Source organism: Malania oleifera, chromosome 2 (genome assembly GCF_029873635.1).
Source record: "Malania oleifera isolate guangnan ecotype guangnan chromosome 2, ASM2987363v1, whole genome shotgun sequence".
In the NCBI taxonomy this organism is placed as follows: Eukaryota; Viridiplantae; Streptophyta; class Magnoliopsida; order Santalales; family Ximeniaceae; genus Malania; species Malania oleifera.
The window spans coordinates 17574614-17594664 of record NC_080418.1 but is presented as its reverse complement, the minus strand read 5'-3'; the positions used below and the strand labels follow the sequence as shown (position 1 = coordinate 17594664).

At 32.1% G+C, this 20051-nt stretch overlaps 1 protein-coding gene across 1 annotated transcript; it reads right to left on the bottom strand.

Moving 5' to 3' along the window:
• Nucleotides 1–1611: 1611 nt before the first annotated feature.
• LOC131148789 (uncharacterized) lies at nucleotides 1612–3432 on the bottom strand. Its single transcript, XM_058098707.1, has 2 exons — nucleotides 3350–3432; nucleotides 1612–2660 (listed from the first exon to the last, which is right to left on the bottom strand). The coding sequence occupies exons 1-2, from the start codon at nucleotides 3386–3388 to the stop codon at nucleotides 1716–1718; spliced, it is 984 nt and encodes a 327-aa protein (XP_057954690.1). The 5' UTR covers nucleotides 3389–3432; the 3' UTR covers nucleotides 1612–1715.
• Between the last annotated feature and the right edge of the window lie 16619 nt (nucleotides 3433–20051).

Sequence of the window (20051 nt, the reverse complement as noted above, 5' to 3'; positions counted from 1 at the left end):
ATTATGCATATGCATACTAATTGGTTTGGATAACCAAACCAAGTCAATTATGTAGGTGAATGATTCCATAATTACATAAATATTTGAATCTAGCTATGACGTAATGGCGTGCATAGATATCCAAATTATAGTATTAATTACGTATTGTAGCATAGTTTTAAAATGTTGTGCATCAAATCGTTTAACATTATAATTAATGAGGTTGAAAATAAAATGGGTTGATGGGTTAAGCTGGCTATATCTGTTTTTACGTATTCATTTTTATGCATAAAATGGGTCATCCATTTATGATCCATATATATATATATATACATTCGTAATGGGTATTTATAACTTCATCTTATGGCATCATCAAGGAATTTATAACTTCATCTTATGGCATCATCAATCTAGAAAGTAGAAGAAGACAATGAAGAATAATTCTCTACCAATTTTCTCCACATTGTCCAAAAACCATATAACACGCCGTGGAAAGGACGTGATACAATTTTTTAAGGTCATACTTCTTCCGAATGTGAAATTTAGTTAGGAACTTCTTTTTAATGTGAAATTTAGTAAAGGTGCATTTAGGAATATGAATTTTGAATTTTGAATTTTGAATTTAAATTTATGTAAAGTTGACCAAAATTTAATGAAATTTTATAGTATATGTTATCTAAATTTATATAAACCTAAATATAAGGCATCAAGGACTGCCTCCCTAGTAACTTTTCGAACTTTCTATTATGGTGCTCAACTTGCCATACAGAGAATAGCAAAAGGAGACAATTCAGACAATGCAGAGAAAAAAATTAGGGTTTCTAAGGCTAAACTCGTATTTGTTTGGTAAACAAAAATAGAATAAAATTGATTCATATAATTTTACAAAATTGACATAATTTTTATTTGATTTCACTTTCAATCCATTCCATTCTAACACACCTAAAGTAGGATTATATTTTTTGAAAATCTATGCTCCAAATTACGGAGTTTTGCATGTGAAAATCTGTGCTCTAAATTACTTTTGCGTTAAATAAGATTTAAATCAATCGGTTTAGGACGTAGGATTTGGATGAATTTTTAGATAAATTTTAATATAATTTTATATCATATTTTATTTAAACCTAATACAAATTCAAATTCAAAACCTTTCCAAAATCCAAACATGGAATAAGAATTTTTAAACATTCCTAGGACGTGGATTAGAGTGAGAGAGCTCTTTTTCATTTTATACACAATTCTCCCATACAGCTGTTTACTCTTTTTTGCAGCCCTAGACAAAGTACAAAGGCCCTTTTTAATAAGAATAAGCGCTTTTCAACTGAGCGTGAGGCTTAGATGAAATGTTACTTGTAAGGGAATCCTTCCATCTCCATTCATTGTTCGGCAAACCTGTATTTGGACGTTCTTAAATTTAAATTTAAATAAAATATATTAAATTTTCAATAAACCCATGCAAAAATTCGAATTGAAACTCAAATCTCTGCTCCCAACACCATCCATGACTTCCCCTGCCACTGCATTTAATTAAACAAAGAATAGATCTGTTAAGCACCATCATCAATCACACCGGAGCTAGATTTGCTGCTGTCAGAAATGGTAAAACTAGAACAGAGCATGTACAAGGAAACTAAAAATTAATAGTTGAGCAGAAATGTTATTGAGTTCCCAAAATCAAAATAGCAGCTTGTGGCACTAAAATTTCTTTTTACAAGAGAAACAAAAAATTCCTAGCATCACTGCAGCCTTTGACGCTTGCTGTTTGGGAGTTGAATGTTTAAATTAGCACCGGTGGTCAACAAAGGCATGCTGCTCAGGCATGATCCAGGATGACCTCCGGCAAAATTCAGCATAGGATTTGAATGCATTTGAGACGACCCACAAGCCATCTCCAGGAATGGCACAGGGGAATTCATCAATCTGGGAGCGAAGTTGCAAGGATTCGCAGTAGCTTTCGCGCCGAGGAACCCCGAGTCGCACCGCTTGATCGAAATGGGAGGAACCTTCAATGGCTGTGGAGGGGGAGGGTTCCTCCACTGGGGCAGAGGCCCTGCAAAGAAAAGTGTCTCAAGGAGTGGCCCTGCCTCCATCACGGCCTGCAGAAGTTTTCCCTTCTGCGGGAGAGCTTTCCCCTTAACAAGATTGTCCATGACCAATGAGGCGTGATCGATCTTCGGGGTCGCCAAAGGAATTAGCCCGGCGGTCGGTATTGATGCGTTGTACTGGTGATCTAGCACAAGGGGCTGGTTGACATGTGCATTGATGTTGTTTGAATCAGCCATGTTGATGTTTGAGAAGTCGGGAGTCGATCCCGACACCGATACCGGGTCGAAGAAGGACTCGACCGGGGAGGATCCATGGGAGGGGTGGTTGTACGTGTCTGAAAGGCTATTGGATTCTGTTATGCTGGAGTTGGTTTTGTTGGGGAGGACGAGGGGGGTCTCTGGCTCAATGTGAGGAAGGTTGGTGAAGACATCAGTTGGGCTCGAGGGCAAGACCTTGGTTAGCAGTTTCTGCAGTTGATCTTTAGCTTCATCCCTTTCTTGGTTAGCAGCCTTGAGGAGTTGGATTAAATGCTTCACCGTCTCTTTGTTCTTTCTCACTTCCTCGTTGGCTTCCATTCTGGCAGACTCCAATTCAAGTGTTGTGTACAGCAGTTGATGCTTGAGTTCTTCAATGCCCTGCCAGTTCCAAAGTGGGTCAGTTAATTTACAGAGCAAACAAACACAAGACCCAGAGCATAAAAACAGAGGATCTCCATTCCCATTGGAAAACTAAAAAAGTATGGAATTCTGCATAAACTTCCAATGGATCAACAAATATTTCAAAGTTAGGAGGAACAGTGGCATCCCATTACGGTCGTCCCATGTAGATCCCAAGACATTTTAGTCAACCCATGACATTTTTCTTTCCCCAGAAAAAAAAAAACAGAGTGAGAACGAGAAAAAGTTGCCCTTCTCCATTCCTTCCCCTGAACCAAAATGACCGGAAAAATGAAAATTGCCTTCAACGGCCAGAAAAAACCACCATGGCATGTTCAGCTTGTTAGTGATAACAATTATTATCACTAACACAGCAAATGGCTCGACAGAGACAAACATATGCACATACACATATGCGTGTATGCATGAACACATGGATCAGCAGAGACTCCCTCAGAAGGAAGATAAACAGAGTTGTTCATTAAATTCAATTTCTTTTTCTGGGTTGTTCATATGATATTGAACGCAGAAAACATACTGAAAGATGAATGAAAAGAAAAAGAAGAAGATGGATTGTAATCGTAAAACAAGCAAATGATGCGGGAAACATAGAGCATGAACTGTGGCAGAACAGAGTCTAAGAGAACAAGAAATCAGGGAGAGACCACCTCTTGATGAGTCCACAGAGAAGCCATGTCCTCTTCCATATCTCTTTTCTGGGTGTGTGAAAGAGCTTAATCTAAGGATTAGGGATGCGTTAAGAGAAATTTATAGACGAGGGAAGTCTGCAGAGAAAGAGATGGCTTCCCACAAAGTTCCAGAATGACCTGTCCGCATCAAAGAAAAGAAAAGAGAAAAAAAAAACAAAAATTATGGAAAGCCAAAAATTTCCCTATTTAGAAGACATGAAATTAAATTTCTCAAGACCATTACAGAAAGCTTGAAGGATGCTTTTACAGTGTCATTAATTTATAGGGACTAAAATTTCTCCAACACGCAATACCCAAACTAGCCTTACCATTTTCAACCCTCTAATCTTATATTTTTATTTCATTTTCTCCAAACTTTAGGTCATAGTAAACAACGAGAAGAAAAATTTGATGACCCTTTTATTAATTTTAAACTCGTTTTCTTGTCCACCCATAATTACTTAATAAAACTTAAAATTAGTAGAAAAATCCTTATCCCCATTCCCCTAAAAAAAAAAAAAATTATGAGAATTTATTCTACATTTATTATTTAATAATTTCATCTTTCACACCAACAAGAAGGTTGCTCAATGTCCATAAATACTTAAACGTTGGTTACAAGAAAGTTATGGAAAGCCTCCCCTCCTCATTGGCCTTTGTCTCACTTGAATTTTTCTTCCCTCCAAAAATTAAATTCGCATTGGATTTGGATAATACGTAATATAAAATTGTATTGAAAGTTGTTCCAATTCACTCAAATTCAAATTCAATGTCTAAAATTCATGCTCCCAAAAACAGCATTATGGTTTCTTATACACGGTTTGAAAGTGCAGATATTACATTCTAAATTTTAAAAAAAGTTACATAAACCTTCTTGTGATTTAATCAGAAACACAAAGAATCGACCTATGATTTTTTTGTGGTTACTGAACCCATGTCATTTTCAAGGGATTCTTGAAATTTCAAGAGATGCCCATGAAATTTTTAAAACTTGAGGAAAGGTCAATGTATTTTTTTTTTTTTTGTTATTACATAGGAACTCCAACCACCAACGAGCCTTTCAGACCATCTTGTGCGGCACCAAACTTATGGATCAGTGTCCTTGGCCTCCTGGTCAATGTATTTTTATCAATAGAGGTCAGTGTCTTTTAATCAAAACTCAGGGGAAGTCAATATTTTTTTACCCTATTTTTTAGCATGTTCCATCAACGACTAAAAAGAAAGATGACAAATGTTTATTTCTTCTTCTTTTTATTATTATTATTATTATCATTATTTAATAAAAAACACAAAGAGTCATCCTATGATTTTTTTGTGGTTACTGAACCCATGCCATTTTCAAGATTATGAAAAGTTATAATGCCATTTATTTATTTTTAATGAAAATTAATATGTTAAATACAAGTGCTTTTAATTTTATGAACAAAAATATCCTTAAATAATATTACTTTTTTTTTTAAATAAAAAAATATTCAAAAGAATCATGCATAACAATCTTGTGTAAATTATATATCAATTTTTTAAAAATATTTGAGACTATCGGCTGCTATTCTTGATATTGACATTATTGGATACCCTAATAATCCCACTTCGAATTAATTATGTAAAAATACTTCAGTACTTTCACTCATTTTAGTTAACATAACTTTTCATAATTTTGAAAATCATAATAAAATCACAAGCTGTCTTAATTTTTAGCTAAACCATAGGAAAGATTTATATAAGTTTTCTTAAATTTTAATTTATGTAGATGACTTAGATAATATGCAACACAAAAGTATTCCAAATATAACCATACAATCCCTTAGCATTGATAAAATTGGCTCTCTATTTTTTTATGATAACCGAATGTCATTCCCCTTTAATAAATTGTCTAAATTCAAGCAAATATTCATAAAAAAATTAAAATAACAAAAAACAACAAATAAAACTAAAAAGTTAATTTCCTATGCAATGCAAGTTTCTATACTTTATTAGTTTAGTTTTATTGAGAAGATTCTAAATTGTCATTCTAATTACATTAATTACTTTGGGAGAGTTATTTTTTTTTTATTTATACTGTTTAAAAATACACAAAAGACTTGTGCTAATCACAAAGACTTCTTTAGATTGTCACATATATTTTATTGGATTGCAGCATTTATTCATTTTACTTATTTTAGGAACTCAATTTTTTTTTTGAGATTTTCATGGGGCCACTAGGGCTGGTAATAACTCATAATTACAAGTCTTCAAAACTAGGCATGTCTAGATACATTTTGAATTTTGTTAAAAAGGAAAATGTCACATTTTTCTAGTTTCCCATACAAAAAATTTCAATTTCCTAAAAACATATGAATATTTTGTTTTGAAAATTCCCTATGCAAATATTTAAAAAAATATAAAAAACTAATATAACATTTTTTATAATTATTTATAACAATATATATATATATATATATATATATATATATTACAACGAAACAAACAAGCCGGCCCAATTTTTCATATATATATATATATATATATATATATATATATATATTGAGGAGGTATTTGATAAAGTTAAATGTTTATTGGTAAATATCGAATTAAAACTTTATTTTGTAAACCTATTTTATTTGAATAATTGATTAATGAATCTAAAAATTGAATTATTTTAACTTTTAGCAATCTAATATATGAAACATTTTTTTTTTTTTTTTTTTTTTTTTTCAATTTCAAATTTCTCAACTGTAAAGAGAATATATATTTATCAAATTAACATGCCGTTTATAAATTAAAGGTTTTATTTAATATATTTTGTCATTAGTTTAATTAATAATTATAGATCAAACTAATATAATGTATTGTAAATTTTACTTTAACCACTTGGGTGTTAGATTTTTTTTTTTTTGACCTGGGATAAATTAAATTAAAGAAGAAACCTCTAAATTTTTTTCTCACCTATGTCTGATTTGGTAAGATCAATTTACCAAATGGTTTGATATCTCACCAATTCAATTATTTAGCGATCAATTCAAACATGATTTCTATTTCTTTTTTAAAGACATTTAGATTGATAAAACACCCCTAAAAGAAAAGAAAAGAAAAACTCTTTTAGTAGCATAATTTTCATAGTTATTTATGAAAAAAATTAGGCTATAGTATTCTCTTTTTTTTTTTTTTTCCTAAAAATTGAAAATAGGACGTTAAATTTTGTTTAGGATAATGAAAATAGAATATTACTGTTACTTACTTAGTTAACCCTATTATAATTAACATTTTATGTCCATGCTTATCTTATTTGGTGACTTTCATGTGCATAAATTCACCACACAATCATTGAATTATAGTAACTTATAATTTTATGTCTTGAGTTGTACTCAATTAATTTTCTTTGAGTTTCAAATTAGAAATTGTCAATCTCCCTATCATTGAATTGCAATAAGTTATAATTGTTGGTAATAAGTTGTAATTATGTGTTTTGAGTTGTGCTCTATTAATTTTCCTAAAGTTTCAAAATTAGAAATGAACAATCTCTTAAGTATGTAACTCAATTCTAATTTCTCACATTTTTTTTTCTTCCATAGGATTTAATGGTTCATATGATTTGAATTTCACAGAAATTAATATCTCATTCAATGTTATTAGTTTCTATAGATAGACACATGTCAAAATGACCATTATGTCTTTTGAGTAAATAGTAAAAATTAAAGATATTTTAACCCCCAAAACCCTTGTGTCATGCATATTATGCTAAGTTTGTTTTGTTTTGTTTTATTTTGTTTTGTTTTTTTTTTGCATATCTTTTTGTAGTTTTGTATTTTTTTAAGTGACCTGAGGACGCGCTACATTGGACACTATGGTGTAACACCAAACCTGATGGATATTTAGCAGACCCCACCACCAATATCAGGTTAAAATCTTGAGTGTGGTCTTAGGGGCAACAGACTCGATCCCTCGACCATGTGGTAGACAAGACCCTCACCTTACTCCGTGTCTTTTGTTATCCTACATGTACAATGTCCTTTACTTAATTGTTTCTTTCTAACTATATTCCTCATTCATAGTTATAATAAATTTGACTAAGGACCTCGAGTCTATGTCTATGCATATAGTTGAGGATCTAAAGATGAGGGTCTCTATTTTGTACAAGGTTGTCCTATATAACGGAAGACGCTAATTGAATAAAAAGAAAAGAAAAAACCTAAATTTTAATTGACTGAGTCTAATGACCCTAGGATGATTAGGTGCCTTTCATGTGACAACTAGGTATATAGGGGATTAAGATCTTACATTTGCATAATTGTACTTTTGAACCAATTTGATTGTGTCGATTATTATTACCTGTTCCTTGAATTTAGACATAGTTAGAAGACCAATTAACTAGTAATGATTAATTATGTGATCTAACTATGCCTAGGATAAGACAACCTAGTGGCGATTCTGTCTATTCATATATTTCACTCATTTCTCAATTTGATTAATTTCATTTGATTCTAACTAAACATTTTGATCAAGTCCGGCAGAAAATACGCCTCTAATATATGTGGGTGGTCGTCCAACAGGTCATAACATACTCTTAAATATTATTAAGAAGTTTAAGGATAACGTTATTGCCCAATATTTTTCTTTCACATTATTCCAAAACATTGCTAGCCTTGCAAATAATCATTTAAGTACATCTTCAAATGATGGATAGTGGATAAATATGTAATGTAGCACAAAAATTTTGATTAAAAATTTTAAAATACCAACTCTCTCTATTATCTTTATAACTTTCATTCTTCGCTAATCGATCTCAATATTATGAGTTATCATATTTACATAATTTACAAATAATGGACAAAGGTAATTTAATGAAAATATATAATTTTAAAAATTAAAATATCAATTCCTCACTTTTCTGTATGTGTCATTTTTCCTGAAAAAACTTATAGTATGTGGATTTGTCAACATTGTATGTGTATGATTATTTTTAAGTAGAACATATTTTTTATTCCTTGGGTATTTCGATGGTTAAAGTTTGGAACTTTCTACTTGAAATCTGGGATGTATGAAAACGGAGTTATGATGGGAGATGAGTTATCTTTCATTGAACCCAACGATGGCTTTCAATTGACCTAAAAGAAGAAGAAGAATGTATTTTAGTACTCCTTAAGCATAATGTAGTCTTCATATATGGTTGTCCTTTGGTGAATAAAAATTGGTTAATAATTTTACCATTGCTATCTTTTCACGTTTTTATTTTTGAATTTCATTTGTAATGTTCTTTAAGATTGAGATTAGGATCAAGCTCAAGTTCTGAATTTAATTTTGTATAAATTTGAAGAAAATTCAATATAATTATGTATTTATTTGTTCAAATTCATACAAATCTAAATGTAAAGTTCGATATTCAAGCTCCCAAACACTGGATAAGGGGCCATTTACTACCAAATACTCCAATGTCTAATTAATCTGCTTAATTAGTTGATTGGTCAATGCATATCCTCTATTCAGAGATCATATAGATGAAACAAACACCCCCTAATAAAGAGAAAAAACACACATTGGGTAGGACAATTCTCGCTTTAATGTAATTTACCAATAGGGATGTAGTTAATTTTTTTTTTTTTCAAAATTGAGAAAAAGAACATTGTATTTTTTTTAGGATAATGGGAAACAATGCCATTATTTAAATAATTTAATCATATATAATTAACATCTTATGTCCATTCTTATTTTATTTGGTCACTTACATGTAGATAAATTAACCATGTTATCATTGAATTGCAATAAATTATAATTGCATATGTTGAGTTGTGCTCTATTAATTTAGTTAGTGTTTCAGATTAGAAACAGCCAATCCCACAAATTTAAGTATATATCTGATTACTTTTCTCACATAAGTTTTTTTTACCCATAGGATTAATGGTCCAAATGGTTTGAATTTCTCAAAAATTTATTATCTCATCAATAAGATAATTATTCTATAGACACTACACACATTACATTATGTTTTTTTTTTTTTAATGTATATTGTAACTAATGCCATGTTATGTAGAAGTGTCATTTAATGTAATATCATTATTATTATTATTATTATTATTATACGTTTCTTGTAGCCATTTAAATACTAATTTTGAATTTTGTAGAATAATTAAAAATTATAAGACTGTATCTTACGAGACACTTTAATGGTCAAAGTTTGTGTTTGCATTAGATTTTTTGAGATTGAATTTTGAAAGAGATTGAGAGGGGTATGAGATGTATGTCAAATGAGTTATCGTATGGTTTAGACTTAGTTGACCTCAAATCGACCAAAATCATAATATTAGTGATAATTTAAAATGATAGAATTTTAAAATAAAATAGTGGTAAAGATATATTTATTTTGTTAATATTATGAACATGAAAATTAGATGAGCATTGAGAAAGAAGATTTAAGAACCTTTATTAACATGTAGTATTATTAGGTTATGGTGTATGTTAGGATTGTTCTTGGATTGGGTTTGGTGGGGTTGGGCTCAAATTTCAAGCTAGACTAATTATGTTGATTTGAGAAAAAACACACAAACCAAAGTCCAATTGTGTTGGATGTGGTTTGCATCAATTTGAGATTTGGGTGGATCGGATTCCATTGATGGTTTAGTTTATTTTTTTTTTAAGAAGCAAATAAATAGGAAAATATAAATGAAATTGAGATTTTACAAAATATTTCCAAGTGAATATTTCCAAGTGACTAAAGTCTCAAATACCTCAAGGCATGGAGATTGAGTTGGGAAATGCTTCTATAAAGAAATTGTTGAAAATTTTACTTGTGAGTTTGTTCCACATTGAAAAAACTAACTAGATGATGGGTGTTTATATAAATGTTTGGGCCAAAAAATCAATACGCTTAAACTTTTGGGTCAAGTTGATACTCACCTATGTGTGTCAAACCCCATCAAGATTCCCCCGATGCTAACAAGTGGTTTAAGAGCCGATGACTTATAATTTTGGGTGAGAGACATTGTAAAGTTGAGGTGTGAAGTTAATTCTCATGACGTACTAATAATTGGAGGACCAAGTGTGTGACTGAGGCAAAAAAAGATCATCTAAGCCCTGAAAAATGAACCCAATAAATAGGTTTAAGAGATGGGAGGTAAGATTAATTTAAAGACATGAGTAATGCAATCTGGTGCACGTAAGGTGCGGGGGTAAGGTCCACATGAGAAGCTATTAGAGAATTAAGCTTGGTTTGATGAGGAAGACGATTTCTATTTAAGGAGTGGTCAGAACTCAAAAAGTGAGGGAGGGATTGTTGAGAATTTTACTTGTGGGCTTTTTCCATATTGGAAAAACTAAGTCGATGATGGGTGTTTACATATATGATTAGACCCAAAACTTAATAGACTTAAACTTTTGGGTCAAGTTGGTGCTCACCCATGTGTTCAGAGACTCCGTGGACGTAGATACATTGTCAAACCATGTAAATTCATATTCTTCTTCTCCCTTTTTGATTTTCTCTATTTTTTTTTTTTTTTGTGTGTATGTGTGCACATAAGCTTAGGGTGTGATTTCACAAAAATTGGTATTAGAGCACCAGGTTCATACTAGGTTTGTAGGGTTTGCATCTCGATCGTAGCAACTTTGAGTGGGGTGAAGATTGGATTGAAAACGTTTGATGGTAAAGGGAACTTAAGCCTATGGAAGATGCCAGTAATTGATATGTTAGTACAATACAATATTTACAAGGTTTTGACTGGAGAGAATCGAAGAAGATGGACAAAGATGATTGAATGAAGTTAGAATAGATCAGCTTCAGTATTATCTGTTCTTGTTTAACATATTTTGTTGTATTTGATGTGATAGAAGAGAAAACTTCCAAGAGTTTATCGACGAAGTTGAAGCGCTTGTATACATCGAAGAGCAATGCTTGCGAATTGCTTTTGAAGAAGTCATTGTTATTTCTTCATATACCCGAGATTGGGGATCTGAATTAGCATATGAATAAGTTTAATTAGATTCATAGCGATTTTCTCAAAGTGGATGTGAGGATTGAAGATGAAGATTGTTGTAAAAAGGGCCTCTTCCAACAATGCGCAGCGGAATGAACATTGTATAAAGGTTGACACATACATACTTGCAACAAACAAAATGGTGATAAATAGAAAACATTCCACAACCATAGCAAGATAAAGAGAATAAAGATAAGCGCAACGACAATAGGAATTACGTGGTTCGGTAAAGCCTATATCCACGGGAGCAATTGACAAAAGATTCACTATGAAAATCAAAGTCTCACAATACAATGATCTTCTCTCCTTCTCTCACATTCTCTTACTCTGTTATATGTTGAAATATGCCTAGAATGACGTATATAGCCACCCTTCGGAGGTTTCCTTCCGAATACCCAACCACTCAAACGTTCAAATTCAAAATTTAAATTCTTTCTTACAGCCTAGTGACCACTTGTCGATGAGAACAAGGCACTCATCGACAAGTCAGAGAAGGCCACTCGTCGATGATTTTGTCCACTTGTCAACGAGTCTTTGAACTCTAAGATTTCCTGGTTCTCGGTATCTCCTCGTCGATGAGCTTGCACCAAGACCACATTCATATGTTTTTCCATTTGTTTATAAACTTTCGAAGTATAAGAGCCACACCATAAACAACAATCTCCACCTTGATGGTTATACGCCCCTTAGGAGAACCCGAAAAACATATCTGATTGCTCCACCTTGAACTTTGAACGTTCAATTGAGACCGTCTCCCTTCTAGCACTTGGAGACATGCACCAAGTCCCAGCTAGCAACGCCGCTTGAACTTACCGATGGCAGCTTCAACTTCTACCATCAACCCCGATACAGTTGTAGATACAATACCCGAAGACTTTACTCTAGGCTTCCAATAAGACCATCCCACAATAGTAAACATAAAAGCTGCTGCAAGCCTTATATTACCAAAGCCCCCTGCATAGTCTTCAACAAAACTAACAACTGACGGTCCACTTTGTTGCATACTGAAGCACCTCATTGTACAATCATGGAGGACCTTTGATATATCCCGAACATCACAGCCCATCCTTGGGTACCGAGCTGTAAACATTCCGTATAGATTCTCCATAGAACTCCCTTGAGACAGCAAACAAAAGTCTCCCTGTAGCTTTATTCACAAAGCCACCCTGAGATAACACCAATCTCCTTGTAGCCTTGTCTACAAAATCACCCCGAGATAACACCAATCTCCCTGTAGTTTTGTTTAAGCAAATCAGATGTCACTCACATGTCTGGTTATTCTTTAGTCACTCACATGCCTGGTTGTTCTTTCACAGTGCTACCGGTTTATGTAGATGATATTTTGATTATTGGTAACAATCTTACTTGTGCTGATAATTTGAAGCATGTTCTTGATGCTAAATTTGGTTTGAAAGATTTGGGATCACTACGATATTTTCTAGGTCTTGAAGTAGCAAGAACTGATGAAGGAATTAGTTTAAATTAGAGAAAATATGCACTGGAAATTCTGAATGATACAGGTTTTATTGGAAGCAAACTTGTTAAATTTCCTATGGAACAAAAGTTGCAACTGTCCAAGTATGAAGGTAAACCACTTGCTGATCCTGCAAAATATAGAAGGTTAATTGGCAGATTGTTATACTTAACTCTAACCATACCAGACATTACCTCTACTATGCATAGGTTAAGCCAATTTGTATCTCAACCCAGGGAACCTCATTAGCTTGCAACCAACAGAGTACTTCAGTATATTAAAGGTTCATCAGGCAAAGGAATTTTATTCCCAAGTAATTCAGAGCTGCATATTAAGTCTTTTTGTGATGCAGATTGGGCTGGTTGCCCAGACACACGAAGATCTTTGACTGGTTATGCTGTTTACTTAGGTGAGTCATTGATATCTTGGAAATCAAAGAAACAAGGAGTGGTTTCAAGATCTTCAGCTGAAGCTGAGTACAGAGTTATGACAAGTGCAACTTGTGAGATTACATGGGTATTACAATTGCTTAAGGATTTAAAAATTGAACATCCAAAGCTAGCCATGTTATTTTGTGATAATCAAGCAGCTTTATATATAACTGCAAATCCTGTATTTCACGAAAGAAAAAAACATACTGAAGTGGATTGTCATTTAGTAAGAAACAAGATTGTGGAAGGTATAATAAAAACTCTTCATGTTGCAACAAATTCTTAGGTAGCTAATATTTTTACCAAGGTTTTAGGCTTCTCTTCTTTTTCAAGACTATCAGAAAGGCTGTATCTGAAGGATATTTTTACTCTTAAGACAAAGTAAGTCAAGTTCTTCAATGCAAGTTACAAAGATTTACAGATTGTGACTTGAGGGGAGTGTTAATCTTAGCAGCAGAGAAGTAACAGCAATAGCAGATTAATAGGCTGGTTTTTTGTTAGCTGTAACAGCAAGCAGTTAAGTTGTTTGCTTAATTTGATTATTATAGTTTTTTCAGATGTTAGTTATCAGATTTCTGTTGTAATTTGCTGTATATATATATATATCTTTGTAAGTTCTCAAGGATATGAGAATAATAATCAAGCAATTCACTGCAATGCAGGAAAAAAAAATGCTTTCATAAATTTTACATTTTTCCTTCTTAATTTGGTAAAAAAAGTTGCTAATCTATTGCCAAAAAGACCAAAAAAAAAAAAAAGAAACAAAACAAAACAAAAAACAAAAAAACAAAACATTACAAGTTATCATATATTTAACTCATTTATAGATAATAGACATAAGTAATTTAATAAAAATGTAACTAAAAACGTCATTTGAACTCTTTGTTTAACCTAGATCTAATTTGAACTTTCAGTTGACCTAGAAAATAATAATAAAGAACTTCCTAGGCTTATTGTAGTTTCCATGGTTGTGCTCTTGGGAAAAAAAAAATTGCTTAATAATTAATTTTACTATTGTACGCGATCTTTGAAGTTTTTACTTTTTAAAATTTCATTTGTATTCTTTGCGATTATTGGGTTAGTTTGTTTTAACTTGTAACCATGATATTTTTCCGCCAAAAGTGAGGGTATATTAATAAATAAATGGAGGTGCCACCCTCTTTTAGTAAAAAAAAAAAAAAGAGTTTGGATTTAAATTTTTATTAATTTGGAAACAACTCAATATAATTATGTAGTCATTATGTAAAAATTCACACAAATCTAAATTCAAAACCTAAAATTTAAACTCGGATAAGCAACAAAATTATATATGAAAATTAATGAAATACCATAAATGAAAACGAAAACCAAAAACAAAAAGGTTGAAACAAAAAAAATCGGTAACCTAATTTTGTTATTAAGTATTCTAAAACTAAATTTTAAAACATGATTAATAAAATATTTAGTTTATATTTATCCTTGAACCACAATAGTAAAAATTTTTAAAAAAATACAGATTTTAAAATATTACTATAAAATGGGAATTACTAAAATTATTTTACTTAACTAGTATATTTCAAAACTCTGCTTTTAGGGTCGTAAGAACATTTCACTATACATGAAATTGAAAAATAATATAAAAAAATTAAAATGAATTCTAGTATTTTTCAAATTTTTAATAATTTTATGAACTTTTTATAATAAGGAATATTATAAAGTTCATAGCAAAAAAACAATCTTAGGATGTTTTTTCAAATTTATAAATATCTAAATTAGTCCTATAATTATGCTAATTATCCAAGCCTTTTGAAGGGGATAACTAAGTGAGTGGCTTGCATATACTATTATTTATTTATTTATTATTACATAGGAACTCTAGCTACCAACAAGTCCTTCGGACCCCCTGGTGCGGCACTAAACTTACGGATTAAGGTCCTCCTCCTAGGTCTCACTGACCACGTAAAGTTCGGAATGCGAACACGGCTTCCGTGCATCAATTGGACCTTCAGCCAACCTGACGCCCGTGACACATCTCTATATCATTTGTGTGTGTTTTCTAGACTTTGTTAATTTATTAAATATTTTAAAATAAAAATTATAATATGTTATTTGACATAATACGAAAAATGCATGTGAAAACATAAAAATAAATCATTTTCCCACACAATTACATAAAACATGTTTTAATTAAATATCTATTATTATGATAGCTTATTAAACCCTTAAATTTACTATATATTTTTTAATTTCTCAATCATTAATTTATTTTATCTTCAAGCGAAATATTGTTACACCCATAGATAGACAAGCTTATAATATATATATATATAAACACACATATTAATTATTTCACGTGCATTATATATTATATTAAATTTTATTTTATTTTATACAATATTAGTCGACTTGGCACATATGAATAGTTGAACTCAAAAAAGATTATTTATGAGTTTTTATTACATTTTTTTACACTCAAAAAGTACAAAACATAGCAATAAAACCTTAAACTTGTTCCGACAACATAGAGTAGGAATTTCTCGATCTCAATGAATGACTTACGTGTATTAATAATTAACCTTCACATTATACCTTTAATTAATTGATCACACACACACACACACACAGATATATATATATATATATGTGCGTACTAACGTGGGGAGTGACGTTGTCATATTCTAAAATTACATTATTTTATTTCAGAATTTAGTAATCGAAGTTGAATTGAAGTAGCATAGATTGGGATGATATTTAATTTCTAAAACTAATAAAAAAAAGAACCTTTACATATATAAAATCTTTGGGGTTCTCTTCAATCGGAGAAGCAGACAAATTAAAGCTGCCTTTTGATTTAAAAAAAAAATAAAAATAAAAATAACCTTTTGTACGTATATAGACGACAAGTCTCCTTAGTTAGAAAACACTAAATAGGGTTTCTTTTTGTACAATGTATGTAGCAATGGATAGCGGCTTGCCTATACTAATTTAACAGCAATCCCTAAAATACTATGCATTGTTTAAACTTCAACATTCAGCCTACAATGATACTCATGTGCATGCATGCACATAAAAATTATATATAATCGTGTATGCTTGTCATCCCTAATCACTTTTTAATTTGACGGCGAATTTATATATATCCATTTTGCAATTGTAAAAAAGAAATGTTTGTAACATTGTTCATCACTCAGGAACTTACGGTAACTTTTTTTTTTCGTCAATTGGAAGTTCTAACTAGATCTAGTTGCACAATGGAAATTGTAGTGTATCTTCCAACCCTTATCTATTTTCATCCCTAATAAGATTTGAACTCAAGACCTTTAATATAAAAGTCTCCCACGCTTAACTATTGGGATGCATGAAACAGTTGGAACACACAAGGCTTTAAAGTCAAATAGGAAGATGGGTGCAAACCAAAAGAAGGAGAAATTATCCAGAGGACTTGCCCCTCCACATGTCTGTGTACCTATTTCCTAAATTATACATATGAAAAATAGACCCCGTGAAGGGGCAGGTCGCTTATATAATTTCTCTAAAAAAATAAAAAAAGTTTAGGAATTAAACTGTTATCTGAATGCAGTGACTTAGCTATCCTCAAACTAATATGACTGTTCTTCACCACAACTTGATTCCTACACAAGTAGGCCCATCTTTCAAATCTTAGCGCCACTGCTTTTATCTTTAGCTGCCTCATTTGGATACACATACAAGCTCAAAGAAAATAGCTTGTGGTCAATCAAAAGCTCTACTACTAGTACATAGGTTTGGAAGAACATCCTTAAAGTCAGGCTCTTGTTGCCTATCGCAACATAAAATACCTCATTGGCAAAGGAGATTCTACACGTGTCTACTTCAGCAAGTGGCACCAAAAGAATCCTTGATGGATCACTTTAAACACAACTTCTCCTCTGAGCTTGGCCACCATAGGAATGCCAAAGTTAATGACATGATTTGTCAAGGCAAGTGGATATGATGGAGCAGAGCATCAGGCAATGTCTAGCAAATGCGGAGAAACATAAGTGGAGAGCAAAACACTTCAAAAGAAGATTCAATCACGTTGACACAAAATCCCTTTTGGGAAACTCTTTATACAAATAGCATGGGACTCCATTCAATGGCTTAATCCCATACTCTCTTAGTCAAAAATCATTTGGACAAGTACAATATCCCAAAGCAAGCTTTCATAGTTTGCCTAGCTATTCAAAATAAGTTAGTTATAACTCTTGACAAACTAAGATCATAGGATGAAACAACCAACAACAAAAGTTGCAAAATGTGGATTCTTACTAGAAACTTAATTAAAGCAACCTCTATTTCTCCTACATTGCCACAAAACCAATCATCACGAAGGTTACAATAGCCTAACTTCACTCTCAAATTGGGATAGTACTATTATGACTAAAAAAATTGAGAAACTCTTTACAAACTTGCTTGGAGTTCAAGAATATATCATACATGAATGGCAAGAAACAAGCTAGTTTCTGAAGGAGCTGAGACAAACTCTAACTCTATATTACAACTGGTCATTCAAGATGTAAAAGAAAAAAAAAATTGGAATTAAAAATTTTAATTTTCTATAAATAGGAAAGCTTCATAAATCAAGCAGTAAGGTATATTTAATATTAATTATTGGATACAAATTCAATATAAAATATTAATGTTTAATATTTAAAAATATTATTTTAACAACTATAAATATATATTTTAATAAATGATATAAATAATTTATAGATAAATACATGTATTAAACTATAAGAGTTTATAAATTTATGTTGTAATATCTAAAATAATTTATACATTCTATACATTCCAGTGATGTTAATATATTATTATTCTAGTTAAATTTATGAAAAAAATAATTTACACTTAATTATAATCTCTTATAATTCTAATTTATTAAAGACAAAATATGAGTAAATTTATTTTAAAAATACACTAATTGTAAATTTGAGTGGTTAAATTATACTTATTTTTAAGTACTAATAATTAGTACCTCTTTTGTAATATAACCAAAAATACCAATGATTTTTTGAATTCATTGAATTTACCACTAATTAATAAATGGTTCTAAATGAAAGGACATGTAAAGTCCCCCCTCCCCTTTAGCTTGCTTACCATAATTTAACTTTTACATCTAAAATATTTAACTTGAAAAACTAAGCATTTTAGAAACCTAGAACATTTAACTTGCATAACAATTCCTATCACAAGTACATTCAGACATAAATTTTCAATATTAGGAAGTATTGAATCAAAAATACATGAGTGGACAACTTATTTGGAACTTTTGTGAAAATAAGGTTTCTTCAAACAATGCATAGTGGAATAAAACATTGTATAAAAGAATCACACATATACTTGCAACAATCTAAATGGTGAATACAAAATATAACCATGACCATAGCAATATAAAGAGAGTAAAGATAAGAGTAACGACACCAGCAATTACGTGGTTTGGCAAAGCCTATATCCACGGGAGAAATCAATAAGAGATTTCACCATGAAAATCAAAGATACACACTTAAGGATCTTTTCTCATTCTCTAATTCCTATCTACTCTCTTACATGTCAAAATATGCCCAGAAGAACATATATGACAAGCCCTCAGAGGCTTCCCTCCGAATCCCCAACTGTCACACCGTTTACATTCAAAATTCAAATAACTTCTTGCAGCTCAGGTGCACTCGTCGATGAGTCAAAGAAGACCACTCGTGGACTAGTCAACCCACTCATCGACGGATATTGAACTCCACATTTTTTTACCTCTTGGCATCTTCTCGTCGACGAGCACAAGGCACTCGTTGATGAGTTATTGCTCTACACCAACATATGTTTTTCTCCCTTTGTTCATAAGCCCCCACGAAGTATAAGAGTCATACCATAAACAACAATCTTCACCTTGGCGATTATAAGCCCCTTAGGAGAACTCGAAAAACATATTTGATTGCTCCACCTTGAATTTAGAATGCTCAGTTGGGGCCGTCTTCCTTCTAGCACTTGGAGACATGCACCAAGTCCAAACATCGCCGCTTGAACTTGCCGATGATAGTTTCAGCTTCTACCATCAACCCCGATATAGTTGTAGATGCAATATTCGAAGACGTCACCTTAGGCTTCCAATAAGAGCTTTCCATAATAGTAAACACAAAATTTGCTGCGAGTTTTATATCACCAAAGCCACCTGCATAGTCCTCAACTGACTGTCCACTATGTTGCCTACTGAAACACTTCATTACACAATCATGGAGGACCTTTGACATATCCCGAACATCACAGCCCATCCTTGAGTATCGAGGAGTAGGCATTTCACAACGATTCTCCAAAAAAACCCCTTGAGACGGTAAACGAAGTCTTCCTGCGGTTCCATCCATAGAGCCACCCTGAGATATCACACATCTCCTTGTCACCCTGTTCACAAAACCACCATGAGATAATACCAATCTTCCTGTACTTTTGTCCATGCGAATAAGCAAACCAAGACCCAACTTGGTCGTACCCGACACATTTATGTCAAAACCTTTCAACAGAGTTCCCAACTGATTTGGCTCAGTCAAAGCCTTTCCAGCCAACAAATACATCAATCCACGACATCCTATCACCCTTTTCCAAACTAGATGCCTCATCAACTCACTTGAGTAGTGATCTGATAGTGCACATGAGCCCACTGTGATTCTGCTGGTCTCTAGAGTTGAAACTTCCTACAATATGAACTATGTCATCTTTGCCCTGAGTTTGTTGCTCTACCTGCATCACATGTCCATTCAAATCGTGATACTATTGACCCGAGATAGAACTCCCCGCATTTCTACCTTGAGTCCCTAACTCCACCTGAATAACATGATTGCTACTACTGT